At 55.2% G+C, this 24,789-nt stretch overlaps 2 protein-coding genes across 2 annotated transcripts in view; one reads left to right on the top strand and one right to left on the bottom strand.

The window, feature by feature from the left end:
• The window catches only part of CCDC33 (coiled-coil domain containing 33), a 106,517-nt gene extending 87,803 nt beyond the window's left edge, over positions 1–18,714 (bottom strand). The window contains exons 1-3 of the mRNA XM_087428692.1: positions 18,405–18,714; positions 17,188–17,552; positions 16,750–16,833 (exon numbers count right to left, since the gene is read on the bottom strand). Coding sequence (XP_087284818.1) covers positions 16,750–16,833; positions 17,188–17,552; positions 18,405–18,714 — 759 coding nt within the window. The remainder of the gene's footprint in view (positions 1–16,749; positions 16,834–17,187; positions 17,553–18,404) is intronic.
• Positions 18,715–22,349: 3,635 nt separating this feature from the next.
• STRA6 (signaling receptor and transporter of retinol STRA6) overlaps positions 22,350–24,789 on the top strand; it is a 31,793-nt gene continuing 29,353 nt past the window's right edge. The window contains exon 1 of the mRNA XM_087428690.1: positions 22,350–22,448. The gene's annotated coding sequence lies outside the window, so the exon portion shown is untranslated. The remainder of the gene's footprint in view (positions 22,449–24,789) is intronic.

Below are 24,789 nucleotides of genomic sequence, written 5' to 3'. Positions count from 1 at the left end.
AGCTATGTTTCTCTCCAGGTCCCCAGGGAGACGGGGCAGAAACAGCCAGGTAAGGGTAGGAGGGGTTGATAACGCCTGTGACCGAACCATATTTCAGATCCCACACGGCCCAAGAGTACAGGACACCTAACCTGGAAGAATCCCAGAGACCACCTCACTCCCCATTTCACAGCTGTGAAAACTGGGACACAGAGAAAGGAAGCTTCTTTGATGATTTAGGAGCAAACGAAACAAGGGACTTGGAAGGAGAGATGAGTTCATGCGGGTGCATGGCCCACAGCCCCAGGCCTCACCTTTTTCTTTTTCCGTCCCATCCTCTCGGGGGCAGGAGTGTTTGGCCTTGTTTAACAATCTTGGGGACCAGTACCTGGTATTGGTGGCTGATCAGGCATCAATCCGGCCCAGACAGCTGGCCTGGGCGTCTTGGAGGCTTTGGGGGTGAACAGTATGGAGCGTCAGTGTGGTCTCAGGGGTGCTGTGCACTGGCTCTGGGAGCTGGACAGAGGAAATGGGGGGTTGGGGTGGGGCGTGGGCAGGTGGGGGCAGGGGCTTGGAGCTTTCTCAGCAGGAAAACATCCTGTGAGTGGAGGTGCCGTGGGGGCTCTGGGCCATGGCCAGCTGGGCAGGGGTCAGCAGCTGGGCAATTGGCTCCTAGCACCCCCAGGAACGTAAAGACAAGGGTGGCCCTCTCTCTGCCCACACTGGGAAAGGCAATGAGCTTTTCCATCCAGCTGGGTCACCTGGGCAACACTGTGTGACGTCACAGGGCAGGGCAGAAGTCACACAGACGCTTGTCCAGGTGCAGTGTGGGGGGATCAGACACCCTTCCCCCTATTCCTGCAGCTGTGTCCTGCCTGCTTTCCAGCATCCAGTCCTCATCCTTCCTGCTCTCCGCACCCCAAACAGCCCATCGACCAAGAGTCACCACCTGCCCAGTGTGCCAGCCCCATGCTGGTCACCCTGCAGGAAAGGAGGAGACCCAGACGCTGCCTGCAAGGAAGCTGCAACTTGGTTGGTAAAACAGCTATTTCTGTTAAAGAATCTGCAGCCATCCTGCCTCTTTGGGTGTCTGTAGTCTTTCAGTTGTTTAATAATAATAAACACAAAATTCAAGAGAATGGTTTCCTTTTGGAGGGTGGTGGGAAGATGGGGGAGAGAGTGAGGAATAAGCAGATGTGTTGTTATCGTAACGTTGTCTCTTAGATTGGGTGTCAGTTAACGGGTGTTCATTACATTATTGAAAATAAATTATAAATAACTGAAGAGGGCCATGTACGGGTGTGGACCAAAGATTGTGATTACTCCAGTCCTGAGCTCCACAAGAAATTATCACAAAGAGCACAATCCTTTTTATTGAGCACTTACTACACGGCAGGCATGGTTCTAAGTGCTTTATGTGCGGTGAGATGGCAGAACGAGGAGTGACTGGCCATTGGCCTGGGGTGGGGTCTGCTCCATGTGGGGGGTGAGGCCTGAACTGGGCCTCAAAGGATGATGAGGAATCCTGGGCTGGCAAAGGTGAGATTTGGGGTACTGGGTGGGGTGGAGAGGTGTCTGGGAAACCCCTGTGGCCTGCCTTATTCTTCTGCCTGCTGTTTTAGACCCCATGTTGAGGGTTCTTCCTATCTTCCTTGGTTTGGGGACCAGAGCAGGCCCACCCTGGCAGCAGAAGGCCAGAGTCTATTGCTCTGTGGAGGCCTCCTAGCTTCCCTCCCCACCCCCTACTCGAGAGAGAGAGGCAGGGAGATTGGAGTTCTCCCCAATTTAGAGACAGAAAAACTGATGCTTCACCTTTGATTAGAACTGAAAGGACCAGCCGTCACCCAGATGGCTGGGGATGGAAGCCGGGGTCCCAGTTTTCTTCCCTTCCAGGCCTACGAAGGGTGCCCCTGGCTCCCGGGCCAGCACTGTCACAGCCCAGCATGTGAGGAGAGGGTATCAGCAGATGGTCCCCAGGCTACCTAGAGTGCCTCCCCCTTCTTCTTGGGCCCGAAGGCTGCAGCAGCAGAGCAGGGGGACCAGCGCTGCCCCAGTGCCTACAGGGGCCTTCCCTGCCCCAGTTCAGGGCCCTGCAGCTGGGCTGGGAGAGGCGTAGGGAGCACACTTGACAGAGGCACTGGCTCTCAGGGCTATGCAAGTGCTCCTACCACCACACTTCCTTAAATTCTGTGCCCTAGCCACCTTGCCTGCCTCACTGTGACCCTGTCCTGCCCTGCAGCTCCTCTCAGCGCCCAAGTGGCCTCCCTAGGGCCACCCTGGGGCTCTGGGCTCTCACCCAGCTGCCCTACCTAGCGTCTGAGCTTTCTGTGCTGCAGCCCCAGCCTGTTGGCCTTCCTGCCTGGGAAGAAGATAATACAATTGGGCGCTGGTTCCAGGCCGTCTGGCTCCAGAGCACTGGCGAGCCCTGCACGCTCAGCAGCCACCAGAAGGAGCGCCTTCACACCACCTCAATCACTGGCTACCCAGCTCCCTGGACCAAGGACCCCAGGGACACTCACTCCTGTGCTACACTAACCATCCCCCCAGAACTACTTCCTCCTCACCAGTGAGGGGGCCATCAGCCTGGGGGCTGGGTGTGGCTTTGCTGCTTAACACTAAGAACACCAGCTACTCTACCTGCCTCCCAGCTACTCGACTTCCTCATTCCCCTGTCCCAGGAAGGGGAGCTCCACCTCCCCCAGCCAAGGGCAATGAGCCTGCTCCCCAAATGTCCAGAGGAAACTTCTGCTCCCCTGCCCAGGAGCCAGCCCCAAGCTCTGATGACTCAGGGAGATTCCAGTGTGAGGGGAAGCAGGTAATGATTGATGTCACAGCTAATAGGTAACCCTTCCCTCTCCCCCCGGAGAGAGCACTTGATGCTGCCTCCTTTGGCGGGGCCAGGGGTTAAACACAGCCATCAGGGAGCCCACAGCTGGGGAGGGGCAAGCGCTGGGCTAGATCTGAGGCTGGCTCTTGGGGAAGGAGGGGTCCTGCTTGCTCCCCTGGCTTAGCGCTGGGCTTGCTGGGCAGCAGGAAGAGTCTAGGCAGACATGTGGTCCACAGTTGTCCACATTCCCTCACGCCGCGTCCCAGGGCCCAGCTTCTGGGGAGGCAGCACTTTGGGCCTGACTATCCCTGTAGCAAGTCCCAGGGAAGTGTCTCCCAGAACCCCAAAACTTGGCCTTCCTTCCGCCTTAGTCCTGTCCCATACCCCTTGACACCCCCCACTACCCACCCCCATCACTTTCTCTCCATTTCTTTTGGGCAGCTGAATTGGGCTTCTGGGAAAGAGAGGGGATGGATGAGGTGGGAAACTCAGTGTGATTTTGTAGCAAATGGCAGCTCACAGCTGTGTGATCTTGGTCCAGAATACTAACCCTCTCTGAGCTTTGGTTCCTTCCAGTGGGGAAATCAGGGCTGCTCTGAGGACTACGAGACAATGCAGGTAAAGCACTCAGCACTGACCTTCAGCTAAGTGCTCCAAAAATGCTCTTTTCCCTGCTAAATAACCTTGGACTTCGCAGGTTCCCCCCCGCAGAAATGGGCCAGAGGAGCAAAAAATGTCTGCAGGGTGCCGTGCACATGGTGGAGACCCAGCACTTGAGCCTTCACACCCACCCCAGAGTCCAGCCCCTCTCTGGACTTCCCCAGACCCACTCTGTCCCCAGCTGCCAGGACCATTCCCACAGCCACACCTTTCTCCAGGCAGCCCCCGTGCCAGAAATGTCTCCGATTTGTCCCTAGGATCCAGCTCCAGACCCTTCATCCGGGAAGCCTTCCTGACCCTCTTCATTCCTGCTCTGAACAGTCCTCTTTGTCCCTGGTGACACCTGCCTGTGTCTGTGCTGTTCACTCCCAATAGGTACTAATCTGAGGCAGGGGGGTGGGACCTGGCCAAGTCCCTGCCCCTCCCCAGTTTTTGACACTTGTCGACTGAGGCAGTTCTCTTAGAGGGCCTCCATGCTCCAAACGCCACTCCTCCTCAGCTCCCATGGTGTATACAGCAGGTGCTCACTTGTTGGCCGAAGGATGGCAGACTCCAGGAGGGCCCCTACTCTGATTACAGGGTGAATCCACAGCCTGCCTGGCCAGGACCTTTGGGGGCTGCTCTGACCTCACATCAGCTATGAGCTCTACCTGGAAGTTTCTGCAGAGAGATCTGGGGGACTGGCTTTGCATCGTGCTTCAATTACGGCTCCCACTGGGCCTCCCAGGGGCCAGTTCATGCTCCACCCTTTAAGGTGCTGGGCTGAGTTTGAGCTTAAGTCTCTGCAGCCAGAGCTCTGCTGGGGCACCCTCCAAAGCCTCTCTGTGGTTCTGTCCCTCCAGCCTGTCCTCTTGCGTGTCCTCAGTTCCTTCCACAACAAAGCAGCAGCCCAAGGACGGAACGGCTGCTTCCCCAAGAGTTCAAATGGCCGAGCAGGTGAGCGTGGCTGGAGGGGACAGCTGGGTCTCCTCTCCTCTCACCTTTCTCCCATTTGTCCTGCAGATCCATTCTCCCTCTTCTCCACCTTGCTCTGTGCCCCAGGAGGTGACCCATATGGCTACATCAGTGGGTTCTGGTTGGGTTTGGTTATGGGAGGGCCAGCAGGGATCTAGGAAGCTCCTTCCTAGCTGGTTCTCTGGGTTGGCTGGTCCCTCCACCCAGGGCCACCCTGCCTGGCAGGCAGCACTCTCCATACAGCTGCCCTCCAGTTGTGGTCATCATTCCCCTTTGTGCCTGTTCAGGCCTAGGGGCAGTGAAAGCTCCTCTCACTTACTAGCCCCCAGGGAACCACACTATGTGATCCTGTGATCATAATTACCAAAGTGGACTGCCTTTTCCTTTAATTCCAGGGAAAGGAGTCGCATCTTTCCTTCCTTCATCCCGAAACAGGGGCAACATGGAGAAGGTCAAGTCCAGAGATGGAAACACCTGGCCTTTTGAATGAGGCCAGACAGATGGCTCTGTGACAGTGTGGCCCACAGGTGCTGGAGTCAAAGGGGAGTGCAGGGGAACATCCTGGAGGCTCAGCGGGGCACAGCCGGGCCAGGCCCCTGTAAGCCAGGGCAGAGCTGGGGCGTCCAGAGGAGGCCACTCTATCAGCACCAATGGGTGGCAGGGTTGTTCAGTGGGGTGACGGCGCCCAGGGTCTGTGACTGGGATCACTCATGGGAACTTGCTCCCAGTTCCAGCTAAGCCTGGGTGCAGGCTGCCTGTTGGCTGAGTGGGCCATGGCAGGATCCTGGAGGTGCTGGGGGTTTGCCCTTCTGCCCTTCCTCTGGTCCCTTACTGTACAGAGATGACCTGGATCAGTTCAGTCTACAGCTACTGGGCTACATGCATGTGCCTCCACGTTTTGTCACGGCGTACTTAACAGTTCCGACGCTGTCGCTGCACCTTATTCTCGTGGGCTCTGGTCCCCCGGGACTGACCAGCCTGGCCCAGCACCACCACGTTGGGCAGCAAAAAGCGTGATGGCTTGGAATCCACCAGGCCCCACGGTGGGCATTTGGGAAAGTCCCTTGACCCCTCAGGCCTCAATTCCTCATCCGCAAAGCAGCGAGGATAATCCTCTCTTGCAGGGGAGCAGTGAGGATCAGGCGTGAGAATGGATGCCTGGCACATGGCAGGCGGCACAGAAGTGAGCCTCCCCCATGTCCACACCAATGTATGCCGATCTGGAGCCTCTATGGCCCCAGCTTTGCAATGGGAGAGTCAGGGTGATTGTTAATGATGCACTGTTCTCCCTGCTGGCTGACACCATGTCCATTTGCTCTGCAGGCACGTTTATTGATTGCCGTATAGAAGGAGCCCTCTCAGTGTTTGGTAACCAGAGCTCTTGTTTGAGGCAGCCCAGGACCATTGTCATGTCATGAATCACTTTGCAAAAGATGCATAGTGGCTTTTGGGCATTTTTCTTTTAAAAAATCAATAACTCGTTAACAAGGGACTAAATAAAGGGGTAAGCAATGAAGGCCACGTGCCATTCCCTTCCATTAGGAGGGGGCAGAAGCGGGACCCTGCCAAGGTAGAGTGGGGGGTCCACTTAGGGTGGAGAGGCCTGGGGGGCAGTAGGCTCAACCAGTTCCATCACCCCAACTCTTACAACCCACAAATCTGACCAAGTCCCTCCCTTGCTTCAATAAACACTTCAGTAGGGCCCCACTGCTCTCAGGAGAGATTCTCTCTCAGGAGACCCCTGAAGGCCTCTGCTCACCCCAGCCCCTCCAGCCTCATCGCAGCTGATCCCTGCCTCACACCCAAGCTCCAGCCACACCATATGCCTACAGTCCCCTGAATGGGCTCTGGTCTTTCCAGCCTTCTGGCCTTTACATATGCTGTTCCATCTGCCTGGACTGTCCTTCTTCCTCTGCCAGCCTGAATAATTCATGGTGCTTCTTCGAGGCACAAATGGAACAACTCCAGCAAATTTTCCTTCCTCCACTGCCCCCATGCCCACCCAGGGGCATCAAATGCACAGCCTCTGGACCTCCCCTTGCCCTGGCTCATGCCCACTACTGACTTCTCCTCTGAGTGCAAGGACTGTGCCTGGTGATCCCCTGTCCCCAGGGCCCAGGCTATTGCCTGACACAGAGTTGGTGCCAGCTGGGTGCTCACTGAATGAGTGAGGGATGACATGAGCATCAGATGCCTTCCTCCTCCCTGCTAGTTCCCCAGACACCCCCACTTCAGCCTGGGACACTGATGCCTGCTCCCCAAATAACCCTCCCTCCACCAGAGTCCAACCCCTCAGGGGCCTTCTCCCCCTACTAGGAGATGAAGAGTTGGTGTGTGAACCTCATAATCAAAGCTAACAATTAACCAGCACTTGTTAGGTGCCAGGCACTATTCTATGCATTTTACATATGTTAACCCAGTCCTCACAACTGCATTTGAGGGAGGGTCTCCTGTAGTCCTCATTTTACAGATGAGAAGACTGAGGCAGAACCAGGAACAGAAAAGCCAAGCTTTAGACCCAGGCCATCTGGCTGCAGAGCCTGCGTTTGTAATCACAGCCCTCTCCCTTACTGAGGTGCTTGTGGGGAGTCTGTGGGTGGGGGAGACAGCCCAGAGACCCCACCCCCAGGACAGTGCCTCAGGGCTCCCTCTGCAGCTAGGATGAGCCAGCAGGTTGGAGGAGCTCCAGTTACAGGAAACTGCTTCTTCAGGCCTAGGACGCCTGGGATCCCTCTCGCCCACACCGCCCACGTCTCTCCCAGAGAGCAGAGCCTCTGGCCCTAATCTCATTTGAAGCCATGAAATCGCATTTGCAGCGTATTAATGCAGTGCGGAGCTGGCCCGGCCCTGCCTGTCTCCTGGAGGAGAGGAGCCTGGAAAGCAATCTCGCAGGGAGGCGTCTCCCGGAACACCCGCCGACAAAAAGCAATTATGCTTTAAGAGGAAGATTAAAATAATATCCACCCCCTCCCATGCCCACCCGAGGGCCTCAGCTCCACTCGGCCCCACCGCCTCCCAACAGTAATTCAAGGGCAGGCTTCCCACACTCACCACCCTTACCTCCCGCCCTGACTGCCCAAAAGAAACCAGGCTCTCAAGCCTCTGGGCCGTTGCTAAGCTGTTCGCTCTGCCTAGAACGCAGCCCTCCCACCCTGTCTGCCTGGCAAGCTGCCATTCACCTGGCATCATGATCATAGCTAACGTTTGGTGAGCTTTTAGTACATTCTTTAAATTGACTGCATATTCAATTCAACAATCCTGCCAGGGGAGTACTGTTGTCATCCTCATTTTACAGATGAAGGAAGGAGGCATAGAGAGGCCTCGTCCCAGAGCCAGAAGGTGGCAGAGCAGGGATTTAAAGTAGAACTTGCATCCTTCACCCAGGGAAGGCCCAGCTGCTCCCCTCCCATTGCAATGCTCCAGTGGTCTCACTGTGGTGTCTTGTCTCCCTGAGCACTTGGAGAGGCCAGGCCTGGCATAGAATCAGGGCTGAACAAACGCTTCTCGCGTGGAGGAATCACTACACCTCCCTGCAGGGAGGGTAGGGGTGCAGATGTGTGGCCTGCTCCTGCCTCCAAGGCTGAATCTATGGTGCCTTCCAGTCTATCTGTATTCTGGAAGTCTTTGGAACCCCCTCTCCTCCAGGAAGGGCTCCTGGATGCAGTCAGGCTAGCATATTATTTAATCCTCACAACCACACAGCAGAGTAGGCATCATTATCCCCATCTTACAGAGGAGAAAACAGAGGGTCAGAGAAGTGAAGTGACTTATCGGGAATACCTAGTATGGGGCCAAGCAGGGATCTGAATTCATGCCTGAGTCCAAAGTCCAAGTTTATCCACTGCACCTTCCTGGCTGTAACTCACTCTCATTCCTCAGATAGGGTGGGTAAGGGCTTACTTCTGCACCGGGGCTATTTTTTTTTTCTTTTTTTGTGAGGAAGATCAGCCCTGAGCTAACATCCATGCCAATCTTCCTCTTTTTGCTGAGGAAGACCAGCTCTGAGCTAACATCTGTGCCCATCTTCTTCCACTTTATATGGGATGCAACCACAGCATGGCTTGACAAGCGGTGCATTGCTGTGTGCCCGGGATCCAAATCCAGGCCGCCAGCAGCAGAGCGCGCGTACTTAACCACTACACCACGGGGCCGGCCCCCGTGCTGGGGCTATTTATGCAGCACTTTTTTCTAAGTATTATCAGCCAACTCCAGTGGGCCAAGGGGTTTGCCTAGGGACTCTGAGCCATTAACAGCCCCAACCTCATCCCCAGTCCTGCCCCTAAACCATCCAGTACAATGAGCACTCGTGGTTGGGGTCAGCTTAACACTGAGTAATCTGTCCTGGCTGGACTTGGTGTGATTTGGGGCCACCGGGAAGGAATCTGTTCCCCCAAACTGCTTCCTCATGATCCTGTCACACTGCCTGGAAAGCCCATTAAAGTCTGAGTCTCCCTGGGAAAGAATGCTGTAAGTCATCCTCACCTCTGTGCTGACTGCTGTATCAGAAAAACCAAAATATACGGTGGAGACCTGGATTCCAGCCTGGCTTTCTGTTGACTCAATGGGAAGCCGTTCACCTCCTCTCGGGGCTCAGTTTTCTGCTCCAGAAAATGGCTATTATCAAGGCTACTCTGCCCACCTCCCAAGACCCACACGATGCTCCAGTGCGCTCCGCAGGTTTCCTCTTTGCCAGCCTGGCTCAGAGCAGCCTGGGCAAGTATTAGCAGAGGGCTCAGAGCCCGTGGAGCTGGCACCTACCTCCATTCCCTTGGCATCCCCTGCAACTCCCCCTTCCCACACACACGCTCTCCCCACTTCATCCTTTCTCCCTGCTCACTGTTCCCTCTCACACCTCCACATTCCTGCCTCCACACCTTTGCTCACACTGTCCTCTCCACTTGAAATCCACTCTCCTCAGTCTCTACTGGAATCCCACCCATTCTCTGAGGCAGGGATCAGATGTCCCCTGACATCTGTGAGGTGGGTTTAAACGAACCAAGTAATTTCCCATCCTCTTCCTCACTGGAGCCTCACACCCTCCTTGTCAGTGGGCACTGCTCTGCCCATTGTGCAGGTGAGGAACCTGAGGCCCAGGAAGCTAAGTGATTTGCTCCAAGTCAAACAGCTCTTATGCAACTGTGAAATGGGATCCTAAACCAAGGTCTTTGACTCCTGGTCAGAACTAGTTTTCCTACAGCAGACTGAGTCCTTGATGACCACCCAGCCCATGCCCATCACTTCTTCCACAAGCCCCAGCAGCCCTCACAGTCAGCTTGGAAAGTCATTGTCCTCCAACTCCTCCTAGTTCCTCTCCTTGCCCAGCCTGGCAGCTCCCCAAGGGCTGGAGGATACAGCTCCCTTGTTTACCTGGGGGAGTGGAGGGAGGGTGGCCGGGCACATTCATGGGTGGATGCATGGGAGGATGGGTGAACACCTTGGGCCGAGGGAGGTTGGACCACTGGACTCAAAAGGGCAGGCTGTCAGATCCAGATGGAGGAAGGATATCCTCCACTCATCTTCCATTTATCCTAGGATGGGGGCTGGTCCCTGTTGGCCTCAGCTGCTCCTGAGCCAGGGACTCTGCAGAACCAGCCCAAGACCCAGGCTGGGGAGTCTCGGCTGACTCCTGACAGGCCAACCTCTAACCAGGACCAGGGCAGTTGGACTGGGTGCTGTCAGCCTTCCTTCCCTGCTGCCCTTCTCCATCTGCTGTTTTATTAAAGATCAGTTATTAAAGATTGGCTTGGCATGGGGCTTTAAGTTCACCTCATACATCACACGTGCTATGACCCTGAAGCCTCTTTCTCCTCTGATAGAGGCTGCACTTCGGGGGTTTGTACAGAGATGAAGCCAGGAGTGTCCCAAGGAGGTGTGGGTCTTTGTGTGCCTCATGTGTGTCCATCAATGAGTCGGTGTGAATCTATCTTTGTGATGGGGGGCAGGTCTCTGCATGTCAGGATGTGTGGGTCCGTGTATACCGCACACGTGTGTTCCTGTGCGTCTGCGTGTCCATGACAGGGGTTGTGTGTAGGAGTCTCTGTTGGGGGTACATCCACCTTCCAGGGGTGTCAGTGAAGGAGAGAAGAGGGAGATGACCCTAAAAGCCCACAATAACCGGACCTTCCCCCCCTCCTTCTTTCACTGTGAAGGTGATTTCCGGAGATGAGAAGGCCACCAGAGTTCCTTGCCCTGGAGCCCATCAGCTGCTCACTGGGGCTGGGCCTGGGCTGGCTGGGAGGATGTCAGAAGCGGGTACCCCTTTCCTCTCCAAATGCCCCTCACCACACACTTATCTCACACACACACACACACACACACACACACATACACACAGGGCCTCTAGGAGGTGTGAGTCAGCAGCCCCTGGCTGGGGTGGGGGTGGGGGTGGGGTGGCAGAGATGAGAGAGGGGCAGCAGGGCCATCTGGTGTGCTCCTTACAAGAAGCTGCTAATGGAGCCTCTTCCCACGCTAGCACCCAGGCTGGGCCAGCCTCCTCTGCCCTGAAGCCTAGAACCCAGGTCCCGAGACAGTGGGGCTCACAAGTTCCCAACACCCCTCCCGTGGGAGGCTGGCCCAGCAAGGAGCAACTCCATTTTCTCGATGCAGAAACTGAGGCTAGACCCATCTGCTGTGCCTGCTATAGACACCTTGACCCGCTACGAGAGCAGCAAGCATTCGCTGACCACGTCCTGCAGGGCAGGGTACCCGGGAGCCAGCTCACTTAATCTTCCTGGCAAGACAGGACACAGGAATTGCTCGCCCCATTTTACAGATGTGGAAACGGAGGCTGAGGGAAGTTACGTGACCTGCACAAGGTGGCACAGCTACTAAATAAATGCCAGAGACTGCTGGGGACCCAGGTCCCCCTGGTCCCAGTGAACTGCCTCTCCCTGTAAGCTGGCTGAACCCCAAACCTCTCCTACACCCCACCGCACTAGCTCCAGGCCCTGACCCTGATAGGACTCCAAAGGCATATGCAGACGACTGGAAATCAGGCAGGGTGGGGGTGAATGGGACAGGCTAGGAAAAGAACGTAAATATGGGACCCCCCAACTTACATATTTTCAGGTCTTATCCACTATGCCCAGGGACCTCTGAGGTCTCCTTTTAGGTCTTCTTCCTGAAAGAAAGTCTTGAGGAGCAAGAGGGGACAGCAGGCGGCCTGCAGGGTAATTGTGGGACATTTAGCGGATGGCCCTTCTCTTCCTGAGGGGGGCTGGCCATCCCCCAGCCCCTCCTCCTTGGGGCCAGCCCCGGCCAGCCCCGCCTCTCCTGCCAGCCTCAGCCCCCTGCCATGGTGACGGGTCTTCCCCCATCCCTTCCCCCGTCCCCCCTCCCTGCGTGGGTGACAGTGCTCTCTGGGAACGCCTTGACAGTGCCTTTGTTCCCCCAAAATAAAAGAAAATCGAGCTACAAAGGGAAACCTCAGGTAGCTTTGAATGGGGCTCAGCTGCCTGGGGCAGAGTGTGTTTAAGCTGGAGGCAGTTGTCACAGGAGCAGAAGGGGAGCCGCCCGCAGTCCCCCTCCCATCCCCTCGCCCCCTCGCTCCCTGATCGAGTTTACTCAAGGAAAAGGCTCTTCCAAATAGCGGCAAAGGAGAAAATCAATGAAAATTGATAGAGAAATGTAAAACAGCTGTCTGCCGTGTGTGTATGTGTGTGTGTGTGTGTGTGTGTGTGTGTGTGTTAGGGACAGCAAAAGCATGCTGCGTGGACCGACCTGCTCAGGGCCCGCCGCCAGGAGGGCGGGGGGGGGGGTGCGGGGGGAGCGGCTGGGAGCCACTCCTGGCACATGCCAGTGGAGGGGCGATGGCAGCTGGGGGAGGGGAGGCAGCGAGTCTCTCACTCGAGTTAAGAGAGAGATTAATATATTCAATCCGCTTGGGGTAATTGAGGGAACAATTGGAGTGTTTTTCTAAAGCCCATAAAACTGCCTCATTTGCAAGGAGGAGCTACCCTGCTCATATCTTCTGTATTTGATGGAGCACAGGAAGGGAGAAGGCGGGGCAACGGTCCCAATACAGAGGGACTGGGGCATTAGCCTGGGAGGGGTCTAGCAGTCCTGGTCTAACCTGCTCTCACCTTCCCCACCTCCCTCCACTTTGTTAGCAGCAGTGCAGGCCTTGCCTTCCGGAGCCTCTGTTTCCCACTTGTGAAATGGGCCATCAGCATCCCCACCCCCGCACAAGGAGAGTGGGAGGGAGTGGCAGAAGACAAAGCTTCAGGGATGAGGGAAACCGACATGGACACCAACACCAAAGGTCTGGCACTGAGGTGAAGGGACACGAGCAAAGAGGTGCCCAGCTCCCCCAGCTAGGCCAGCTCCCCGCCCACCAGAGATGAAACGGCCATAAAGTTAATGAAATCCACATTGTGTGCCTTTCCCCGCCTGAACCATTCCAGTCTCCAGGGCAATTGAAATAGTGTACGCAATCGCGAGCAATAAAAGGCATAATGAATTTAAAAGCAGAGCAAAGAGGGGAGGAGAGTGAAGACCCGGAGTGTGCTGGCGGGCAGGCAGGAAGATGCTTGGGGCCGGGAGAGTGCAAGCCTGGAGCTCCAGCCAGGACTGGGACCAGAAAGGACAGAGAGAATCACAGAGGGGGGCTCGGGAGGGAGGGAGGGAACAAAAGGAGAGAGACACAGAGACAGAGGTTTAGGGACAGAGGGCAGAGGGGAGCTAGGCAAGCCGCTGACTGCTCTGTTCCCCTCCACTTCTCCTTAATGAAAGCCCCCAACCTGTTGGTGCCAAAGCCACAATCAGCAGCCACAGGCTTAGAGCCAGGTGCTCAGCATTTGGTGACTGCTTTATTAGCTTTTTCTTGTTTTTTTTCCCCCCTCCAGGGCAAAAAAAAAAAAGGTGTTTTAAATGGAAAGAATAAAAAAAAAAAGACCCTTGAAAGCGTCATTTAAAAGGCTCCTGGGGAACGGAATCGTTTGCATGAAACAAAACTGCAATTGTTTGGAAGAGGTAAAGCCTAGGAGGGAAAGGGGGAGGGAGCGCCCCACAGCCCTCCTTCTCCCCCCTCTGAGCTCTGTGGGAGGAAGCTCCAGGCCTAGAGGGAAGGAGCCCCTAGGAGGGCTCCCAGAGCCAGAAGCAAGGAATTTTTAAGTTTGTGTTTCCAGAAATTTCATCACTGGGAATTTCCAGCCCCAAGTTTCCCTCTTAAACAGCTCTGCCTATGGGAGGTTGTCCTTAAACCTTCAGGATCTCTTGGAGAGGTGAGTGAGGTACCAGGAGGGATGCAGCCCCTGAGGGCCCTGCGGCTCCAGGCCCAAGGCTGTTGTGGTCTCCCCATGTTCCCCAATCCCCCAGGAGTCTGCATTCACCTGTAAAAGAGTGGAGTGGGGTCCCCCAGCCAGCCCAGCAGCCAGGCTTCAGCCTGCACCTTGCTGTCTCCCTCACCCACAGGGACCCACTCTGCCCCCTCTGCACTGGACAGGCCACTCTCATTCTGGTCCAATAAACTCCCTCTTACCCCAGGGAAGGAGGGCCTCGGGGGCGCTGGGATGGTGCAGCCATGTGGTCTCAAACCTGCCAAGACGCGAAGGAGGCAGCCTCAGGGGACAGGATGAGCCTAGTGGAGCTCTGCCCGGAAAGGAAGCCACCAGAGCACCTTGTGCCTCTGGCAGGAAGCCTAGAGCTGGTTCCCTTCCATGCTCCGTAAAGGTCCCGCGGCAGCCCCTGCCTGCCCCTCCCAGTCCGAGAGGGGCCAAGGGAGGGGGCCAGGGGCCAAGGGAGTGATCTCTATCCTGGAGTCTGTGACTGTACATGCTAGAAATATCCTGGGGGATATGCCCTTCACCCCACCCCCCCCAGTCCCCAACACACACACACAGAGGACGCAACTTGAGGACTGGAGAAGGAAGGTATTCACTGTCTATATACTGTTAGCTCGGGGGAATTGATTGTTCCAGCAGAGTCTCCAGGATACTGGAAAGACTGTGACCAGCGCTGGCGTGGCCATTTAGGACTATGTAACCTGTGGGCCATGGCTGAAAAGCAAACTGATTCAGATTCAGTCAGCCACTGAAGCTCACTCTGACTCCTGCCTCCTGCTCCCTACTCATTCTTGATCATTGCATTCCTAATCCCCCTGCCCTCTGACCCCCTGCTCCACCCTTACCCCATCCCTCATCCCATGACCATCATCAGTTGTGGTTTAAAAAAATGATACACAAGTTGGAGAACAACTTGTGAACCTACAATCAAGTTCCAAATTGGATAGATTCAATGGTTGAAACGCCTAATGCAGACAGGACTGAAGATAATTTGGAAGGGACAAGATCACTGCAGGGAAGGCTTCCTGGAGGAGATGGCCTTGGGCCTACTCGTTTGCATGTGGAGCCCAGAAATCCATTCCTGGCCTTGAACTGAATATGGCTGAAGTTGGGCTGCAGCCAAGAACACAATTCCCTCCTCTCCTCTCCATCCTTCCTGCTCCCTGCCTTTTCTTCTCACCACCCCGGCTCTACTCCTCTTTCAAGTTGCTTTCTCCTCCTCTTCAGCTGAGAACCAAAGAGAGCTGGGCTATGCCCTTCCCTCCTGGGCTTCATTTTCCCTATCTGCAAGGAGCAAGGGGGAGGATAGCTTCAAGGGTCCCTGTGGTTCTAGGCCACATCCACTTCCCCAGGGTGCTGGCCACAGGCCCAAAGCAGAGCATGTGGCCCCAGCCCTTACTGAGAGCCTGATCTTGCTGTTCTTCCAGCTGTGTCTTTGAGCCTCCAAGTCTCAGCACCAGAAAGGTGCCCTCCTTCCTCAGGCTGAACCGCTGGATGAGTTCCCCTGACCTGAAAAGACAGCCCCTCTATTCTCTGAAGGCCACCTCTCCATCGTCTATTCCCCCACCAGCTTCCTGGCCCTGTAGTCAGGGTTGTGATTACCGACCCCCCAGGAGGGAAGCGATTTTCCTCTCCCTTGAAAGCCATTTTCTTGTCTTGGTAGAAGCAGACATCTGACACTTTAAGAGGAAGAATGGCAGGGAGATGATGGCATTAAATAACAGAAATTAGAGCTACTGAGGACGGCTCAGCCTTCCCTGCAGCAGCCCCTCCCCTCCCTTACGTGCATTCAGAGCTGCAGCCTGCAAAGAACTGTCCACGTGGCCCCTGGCTCAGGGTGGCCAGGGCATGCTCGGACCTGGAGAGCAGGGGGCCACTTCTCCCTGAGCTCTGAGCCTCTTGAGTATCTAGTCCCGGGACAAACCGTAGGACAGGGGCCAGGGCCCAGCCCCCGAAGTCAGGCAGCTTGCAGTCTGAGGGAACAGAATGTCATGGAGGAACCCAGGTATCATCCATCTCACTCACAAGTCAACCACTGTATCCTCAGCACTGAGCAGAGCTGGGCATGCAGTAGGTGGTGAAAAGTATTTGTTGATTGACTGACTAATGAATGAATGGGCAAGAGAAGCTGGTCCCTGGGTCCCTGGTCCGTCCTTCCAGTTCTCCTGGCGCATGCTACCAGATCACTCTGTCTGAACCACAGCTCAGATCATGTCTTTCTCCTGCACAAACCCCTCTGGTGGTCCCCCATTGCCTCTCGAACTGAATATCCACCTAGCTCTTTCGCCACTGTCCCCTGACTCTCTATACTTTCCCCCACCCATCAGCCCTCTCCCAGCCCGACTCCGCCACCAGCCCGGGCTCCACTTCAGCCCCAGACCAACGTTCTGCTGGAGGCAGGCACTGCAGGAGAGCCAGGCACCTTCTGCTGTAAACCTTTGGTTTCAACCTCAGCTCATTCTGCTACCAGCCTTCCCCTCAGTCAGCTTATTCTTATCCCTCCTCCTGGAATATCCTCCTCAAAGCCCAGAATTGCCATCCCTAAATCTCACCCACCTAGCATGGGGTCTGACAGAGTCAGCACCTAACAAATGTTTGATGGATGGATGAGTGAATGAACAAACGAATGAAAGATTCATCTCAGATGACATCTCTTCTGAAAAGCCTTTGCTAGGCTGCAAGATCGGATCCGCACACTCCCTCACTAGAGCTCTCCTTCTAGCACATGCCTTACAGGACCATATGGTGCCCACGTTGTGCCTGACTGTCTTCACGTCAGGCGGCACCTTGAGCCCAGGGACTGACATAGCTTTGGATTCCATACACTACTGTGCACTAAGGTCCCCAGGAAATGTTGTTGGCATTAAATGGAATCAAGCATCCTTGGGGATGATCTTCAGTTTCTCCACCTGTGAAATGGGCTACTACTTGCTCTACTAGCTTCCGCCTGTACTGGCTGTGAGGCCCACCAGACACACTGCCTGGCTGCAGAACATGGCCACACTGGGGAACCCTCCTACAGCTTGGACAAGGATTAGACTCCTGCACCTGGGCCTGAGGCTGCCAGGGTCCTGGGTCAGCGTTGAGTCCCTCCTGGCTGTGGTGGGAGCTGAAGGGGCTGGAGGGTGGGCACTTCTATCTCACCATCACTTGGGGCCTCCCTCGAAACCTGGTGAGAACGTGTGAGATTGAGTTTGGGGCTGAAGGGTCTCAGGGGACACTCATCCACTGGGCAAAAGAAACCCTACCCAGTGGCGTCCCTGCTCTGTGTGGTCTCTGCTCCATTTTCTTCTCTCCCTTCAAACCGGGACTCCTTGTCTCCATCCTCAGACTGCACTTTCTCAGGAACTGACTGAGGCAACCTAGGGAAGTTCTGCTGCTCTGCTCAGTGAGGGCCTGGGGACAGCCAGTCTTATCAGAGACGCTGGGTCTTCTACTAGCGGGAGCGGTGATGCCAGAACCTGGGCGGGAACCCAGGTCACCCACCTGCAGCCTGGCCAGCTGGGGCTCTGGGCGTGGTGAAACAGGTTCTGGCTGGCCCGGGCCCGGAGAGCAGTTGGAGGAGGGAGGCTGAGGGGCCCGGTGCGCGTGGAAGGCCACGCTGTAGGCCAGGCCCCCGCAGTGGCGGGCCGTGGGGTCCGCGCTGGCCCGGAGCAGAGCCAGCCTGCCGCAGTAGCGGTACAGGTCCTCGTGCTCCCGCGCCGACAGGTTCATGCGGGGCTGGTCTGGGCGCGGATAGATGGGGAAGATGGCCTCGCCCACGCGCTGGGCTGCACTTCCTGAGGCCCCGCACAGCCTCAGTGCCTCCACCCTCAGCTGCGCGTCGTGCTGCTCATCGTTCTTGCAGAACCCTGGTGAGGAAACACGGGGTCAGAGACAGTCTATGGGGTCTCCTTGCCTCCCCTGGGGGATAGGGAGGACAGCCAGGGCCCTCGGGAAACCTGGGCTGCCTGGCCTTTGCTTTGAAGTCAGGCTTGGCTAAGATTTCCCCGATGGGTGACCCCCTCTCAGGCCCCACACATGGCTGGCTCCCTTTACTGAAGGGGGGAGAGGGGGGCTCTTAGCCTGTGAGATGGTTCTGGGGAAGAGTTCAACCTGTCCCTGATCTCTGGTCACCGGAAGGCCTGGGACTTGGTTTCCCCATTCCCTCATATCCCTCCTCTTCCAGGAAGCCTGCCTGGATGGCCTCATAGTCTAGGCGTGGATCTTCTGCTCCTTCCAGATCACTTAACTATTCTGTTTGGGATTCCTGCCTCTCCACCTGATCTGGAAACTTCCTGAAGGCAGGGCCCGGGTCTCCACCTCTCTATCCACCCTCCATACTCACAGTCCAGTTGTTCTCAGGGCTGGGCACTCAGGGTGCTGGCTCTAATGTTACTGAGTGTGACGTCCAGTGGGACTGGCCCCACCTGCTGTGTGCTTAGCTTTTGTAAATTCACAAAGCCATTCATCATCTGTCCCTTCACTTCCTCCTCACCCAACCCTGTGACCAGCATCAGCGTCCCCATGTCACACTGACGGAGGAAGGGGCTCACAGAAGGCCAGCGTTTTCCCAAGATCACACAGGCAGAGCTTTGGGATTCAGTCTAGAGCTCTGATGCTGCCCCTCCCGGTGTCCCTGAGGCTCCCTGGGGTCCCTGACAGGGCTGGGGCAGGAGTTGGAGGGTCCTTCTCTCCCCTCAAACCCTACCCTTGCTTCATACCTTTGGGCAAAGTAAAGATAAACTTGTTCCTGGTGAGGGTGAGGCTCTGGCCAGGGTCCTGCTGCTCAATGACATCGGTGACAGCAGAGCAGGTGGGGAGGGGGTCCCCATCATTTACCTGCAGCTGCACGCCAGCCCCAGAGCTGGCCTGCAGGGGGTTCTCAGCTGACAGCCGCAGGGCGTATCTGCCCTCCTCATTAAACCCCACACTCAAGACCTCGAACTCCAGGTCCAGTGTCTTCTCCTCGGTCTTCAGCCTCTGGCTCAGCAGGGATGCAGGAACCCAGGGTTCAGGCCCCCTGAAGGCCATGGCCATATCAGGGACTGACCCCCCTGGGCTGAGCACTGCCCCTTCCTGCCCACAGTCTCAGCCTGGGCCCAGTCTGAAAGCCCGCACGCTGGGTGCTCATGGCCACACCCCACCCTTCTCTGTTTGTTTGGGGAGAAACCAGGTAACAAGCCAGGAAGCTGATTCTGTCCTGGGTAACAAAGGCAGCCACTGATCTGTTCCTTTTAGCATTTGTTCATTCAACAAATATTTATTGGGCATCTACTATGTGCCAGGCACTATTTTAGGCATTTGGAATACAGCAGTGAATCAAAGATTTCCTGCACTTCTGAAGCTTATCTTCTAGTGGGGGAGGTAGGTGGGAACAGATGAAAATAAGCACTAAATATAGAAAATAAGTAAATTGTAATATATGCTAGAAGATGATAAGTTCTATGGAAAAAATTAGAGCAGGGTCAGGGATGAGGAGAACTGGTGTGAGGAGCACATGGGTATGGGGTAATCAGGACGTCCCATTTTCCGGAGAGCCTGTCTCCACATGCCTGTTCGTTCCCAAGAGTTCTTGAGTTGGGTGGGGATGGGATCTCAAGGGGAGAGGGACAGTGTATGTTCCTTGGGAGCATGATACCCAGTTGGGGAGGGGAGATTCTGGACACTCCTTAGTAAGAACCATCTCTACCATTGGTTGCTGTGCAACCAAGCTCCTGTTTTAAAGGCAAACAGGCTTTAAAAGACCAGAGTTCTAGTCACCTGACTTGCAGATCCCTTTCCCTCTCTGGGTGTCAGTGGCCCCATCTGTACGATGGGTGGAAGTCGAGTGGATAAGTCTTCCCACAGCACTGGCAGTCTGAAATTCTCTAAGTCATATCGGGAAAGACCACAGTCTGGCCATTTGGGGAAGAGGTTCCAGAGGCTCCCTGGAAACCTTTGTCTCAACAGCTAGGCCTGGCCCACCAGCCTAGGTCCTGAGGCCATGGTTTGCCTCTGCTAGGTCTAAGGTCTTGGAGATTCAGTGATTCAGTAAAAGTGGCCCTCTCCCCTTGCATGTGTGAAGTCACCCCCAGAGATGTTACAAGATGGAAGGCAGTCCCTCTGTCCTAGGGCCAACCTCTGTACACTGCACCCAGCCCCCACCCCTGCAAGCCGGTCCCATGCACACAACCCTTCTTCCCAGTCTGTTTATCTGAGCTTGGAGGATAACACCTCCCTCTTCCCCCCTTGCTCCCTTCTTTCCCTCCCTCCACATTTCTACAGAGGATCTGAGGTGATTGCGTTGGTCTTAGCATGTTTTGAGGGCCCTCCACAGCTGATGCCCCCACGCTTCCCATTGCTGGCCTCCCCTCCCCGACTCAGTCTCTGGAAAAGGCTCATTTTTTTGGGGGGTGTGTATGGTTACTTTTTTAAAAATTGTGGTAAAATATACATAACATAAAATTTACCAGCTTAGCCATTTTTAGGTGTGCAGTTCAATAGTGATAAGTATATTTACATTGCTGTGCAACCAAGCTCCAGAACTCTTTTCATCTTGTAAAACTGAAACTCTACGCCCATTAAACAACTCCCCATTTCCCCTCCCCCAGCCCTGGCAACCACCCTTCTATTTTCTGCCTCTATGAACGTGACTACTCTAGGCACCTCATATGGGTGGAATCACAAAGCATTTGTCCTTTTGTGACTGGCTTATTTCACTCAGCATAATGTCCTAGGGAAGGCTCACTTTTGCCCCAGGCCAGGCCTGCCCTGTCTCCCCTCCCTGCCTTTGCTGATGCTGCTTCCTCTGCCCAAACTGTCCAGCCCCACCTGATGTCCTCCAGACGGGCTACAAGTCTCCTCCTCTGGCGCCAGAGTAGTATCTCCCTCCTCTGCCACACTCTGTACCTCCCTCTCCGGTCTCAAATGATGACTTGCCCACACTCGACTGAACATCCCTTCAGGGATCATGTCTGTGTGCCCAGGACAGAGCTGGGCAAGGGGTTGGTGCCTGGAGGACTGTTAAAGCATTATAGAATGAATGAATGAATGAATGAATGAATGAATGGAAGGATAAATGAATTGATGGACAAACCCAACCCAGCTTCTGCTTGTGCAGAAAAGAATAAGAAATGGTTCTTTTGGCTATTTTATCTGGATTCCATCTGTGAGAAGCGATGACCATACCTGGACTCAGAGATGCATCTTGGTGCCTCGGTGGGCAGGCAGGTGCCCAGGAGGGAGGGCAGCAGCATGGGGGTAAGTGGCAGGGCAGGAGGCAGTAGTTCCTAATGCTCAGGCTTCTCCAGGTCTAGTCTCAGTTCCACGGAGAAAGTCTGAAAACCTCAGTGAATTTTAGCAGGTCAGGGCTGGATAGCACTCCCATTTTATAGATGGAGAAACTGAGCCCAGGATAGCAGAGCAGGACCAGATCCTTACTGCCTTCCCAGGATTCCCTCCACTCCCAGCTGCCTCCCTGATTCAGCCTCCTGCAGTTTTCAGAAGGTTTAAACTCCAGGCAGGGGCCTGGCTCCCACAGAAGGAGTCAAGAAGGGGCAGGGTGTGGGGTGAGGAGAGGAGACGACAGTGCTGACTGTAAGTGGACTTCTGCAGTCCCAGCATGAAAGGCCTTAATGGGGCCCTCAGTCTTCTTTCTTCCCCAGAAGAATGGCCACTCAGAGTCCGCTGGCTTTGTCTGGAAGAGCCTGGGGTTGTAATTAGCCCACCCCAGAGGGCCCCCTTCCTGTTTCCCACAATGGCTCCTTTCAGCCTCCCCTGCTGACACTCCCCATGGCTCCTGTGGGCCCTCAGACCCCCAACCTCAAGGACCCACCTCCAACTTGCCCCACCCCACCCCACTCCTGGCCTCTGCTCAGAGCTGAATCCTCCTACAGGGACATCTGTGAGTTCACTGGATGCTCCCAAGGGCCTGGGAGCTGGGACTATTATCCCCTCCTACAGATGGGGAAACAGAGGGGCAGAGAGATCTGGTGGGTGAGTGAAGGGGTGGACCTGGACCTCAGGCCTCCTGATTCCCAGGCCAGTGTGATCATGTGATCATCACCGCTCCACACTGGGACTTCCACATCCAGGCCCCCTCCAACAACCTCCTCCCCACAGTGGAACCATCCCAGGCGCACCCCCCACTCCCTCCAAGTCCACAGCGCCAGAGGCTTACGGGGTGATAGAATCACAGACTCAGACTGGCAAAGTGAAGTCCAGCAGCCAGCTTCTCTCCATTGCACAGACGGGAAAACTGAGGCCCAGAGCAGGAAAGGGCCTCATTTTTGGTCACTCAGCTGGTAAGTGGTAAAGGCAAAATGAGAAGCCTGGTCTGCTCCCTCCACTGATTGTGGTGGTTAGGGCCGGGGTCTGGCTACCTTGAAGTTCTCCCCTCTGAGTGGTAACTCTGATCGAGTCCCCCTGCCTCTGGCCCCATCAGGTTGCATACTCTTCCCCTCCTGGCCTCAGAGTCTTCGGTCATCCCTGAAACCCTCTAGCTCTGGCTTTCAGCCAAGCAGGAGCTGGGGCTGCACCCGTGATCCCCGGGCTTGCCCTGACAGTCCCCCTCTGCTGGCCTTGGCTCTTAAGGGATAAAGTTCCTAGGGTGGCAGGAGGGAGAGGGTGCCAGCCTCTCGGGCAGCATCAGCAGCATTGACCTTTGCCTTCCGTGTGCCCCAGTCGCCCAGCTGCTCCACTGTCTCCGAGGACTCAAAACCCTGCAGCCTCTGGGGGCTCCGAGACCAGCGCCAGTCCTCCTGCGGCACTGGAGACAGACAGAGCTGGTAAGGGGGAGAGAGGGGACAGGGCCTGGCAGGGGCAGCACCAAGTCAGCACACAACACAGCCCAGGAAAAGGTACTGCCTAAAACCTTTCGGAGGAGAGACACACTTTACAGTCAGGTTCAGAGAGAGGGAGACAGAGAGAGAACCAAAACAAAGAGGAGAGAGAAACAGAAAGGGAAAGACAGAGTATAGAGAGACACAGAGATTGACAGAGAAAGAATGAAGCAGAGACAGAGAAGGAGAGACAGAAAGACAGGAGACAGGCACATTGAGTCAGACAGAGAGAGGAGGGGATAGAGAGAGGCAGTAATAGGGATGGAAAGAGAAACTGATGGACTGGGACAGACAGGCAGACAAGACAGAGAGAGACAAAGAGAGAAGGAAGCCAAATAGGAGATACTGACAGACAGACCCACCAGTAGGCACCAGTGGGCAGAGGTTCTGCTGTGTTCTCATCAGACTGAATGCTGAGAGGTGTGTCCCAAGTCTGCCACTTACCCAACTCTGGGGGCCTTCGCCCAGCCCCAGGGACTGGGCCCTATAGGGGGTCCCCCAGCCACAGAATGGAGCAGTGTCCAAGCTCTGGGAAGGGAGGTTTCTGGGGAATGATCCGTGAGCTCTATGTGTGCATGTGGGTGAGGTGGTGGTGGGGATTGCTGGCAAAACTTCTCCTAGCTCTGTCACTGCCCCTGGCGCACCATGTGGCCTCTCTGGGCCTTGGTTTCCTCTGGATGTGATGGTGACATGGGTACAGCAGGGGTCTCTGAGGTCTCCTCAAGCACCAAGATCTGGCCTTAGTTCAGGCTCTGTCTTTGCAGCTAACTTAGTGCTCTGTGCTACTTAACTCATAACTTCCACCTCATAGTCCAAGAAAGCTTCTTGAGATCCAGCCATCACAACTGCATTTCAGCCAACTGGAAGGAAGAAGGGAGTAAAGAAAACACCTCTGTTTTAAGGAAAATTTCTCTTTGGAAGTTATGCTCAACTCTTCTTTTTCCATCTCCATGGCCAATTCTTAGTCTCAGGGCTGCATCTAGCTTTAAGGGAGGCTGGATACGTGCAATACTAGGCTGGGGACGGAATCCTTTCCACACAGCTCAGTGATACCTTCACAGCTCCTCACTCCCAGCAGGCTTCAACGCAGCCTTGCAATGTTTTCCTTTTGCTTGCTATAGATAGATGGGTAGATAGTTTTTAAACATACATTTCAAACAAGTGAGAATCCCCCTTCATTTTTCTAAACTCATCCCTCCCCTGAGTGAGACCACTGTGAGCAGTTTGCTGTGTGTCTGCCAGATTCATTTATGTATTTACACACACATAACAACACACACATAGGTATACTTAGTTTAAAGGAACCTACAATGGGATTGCCATTTATGTATTGTTCAGCAACCTGCACTCTTGGTTATTGTCACTTGGCACTCTTGTCTTGGAGGTTCCGCCAGGCCAATCCACATGGAGGTATCTCATTCCTTGTGCCGGCTCCATAGTACCTTCCCTTGTAGACTTATCAAAGCTTATTGATGGATATTGGGTTGTTGCCAATTTTTTGCCTTACAGACAGCCTTGGGCACCTTCTCTGCGTATATATGCAAGTGTTCGTTGAGGATAGATTCAGTAAGAATGGGCCAAAGGTTAATTCTCTCTTTGTGCTGTGGGTTTAACCCTTTCTTCTCCCTGGAGAAATGGCTGACCCCTTCCTGTCTTGGCCTGGGCTCCTCCCTTTTCCTCCCTCCCTCCCTCTCTCCCATTGAGCAAGCACAGCCCTGGCACCATCCTGGATGCTGTGCCCTCTGTCCTGGGGTCTTCACCATCATTGGAAGCCAATCGCACATCCTAAAGCCTGTGCTCCCTGGGCTGCCCTACCCTTTTCTTGACTGTACCCCCTTTCTCCTTTGAGGAGGAAGAAGACACCTCCTCAGGTGTCCTTCTCCTGGGAATTCAGGGCCCTGCTTCTGGTCCCCACATTTGTCCCTCCCTCCTCTCCCTCCCTCCCTCCTGCAGCACCACATGTTAGCACCGTCTGAGCCCTTGCTTCCTGCCCCAATCTTGTTTACACCCCTCTGGGGCACCTTCTCTAGGAGGGGGAGGGGAGAGCATGGCGAGCCTGAGCCAACCCCAGCTCAGGGCACAGGGATCAGGGGTGACTGTTCCTGCATCCTTGGGGGTTGCAAGAATGTGCTGGGGGTGAACAGCAGGCCCCAGAACCCCAGCCTCCTTCTGTAGAGAGCTGGGCAAAGAGGAGTTGAAGAGGAAGCGCTCTGAAAGCCTTTTGGCTCTCCCCCTGGAATGGATCATACCTGAAATTCGAGCCCAAAGCCCCATGAAATTGTGACAA

Source organism: Ceratotherium simum, chromosome 3 (assembly GCF_057802395.1).
Source record: "Ceratotherium simum simum isolate JZ-2026a chromosome 3, ASM5780239v1, whole genome shotgun sequence".
Taxonomy (NCBI): Eukaryota; Metazoa; Chordata; class Mammalia; order Perissodactyla; family Rhinocerotidae; genus Ceratotherium; species Ceratotherium simum.
This window is presented reverse-complemented; position numbering and strand designations above follow the sequence as displayed.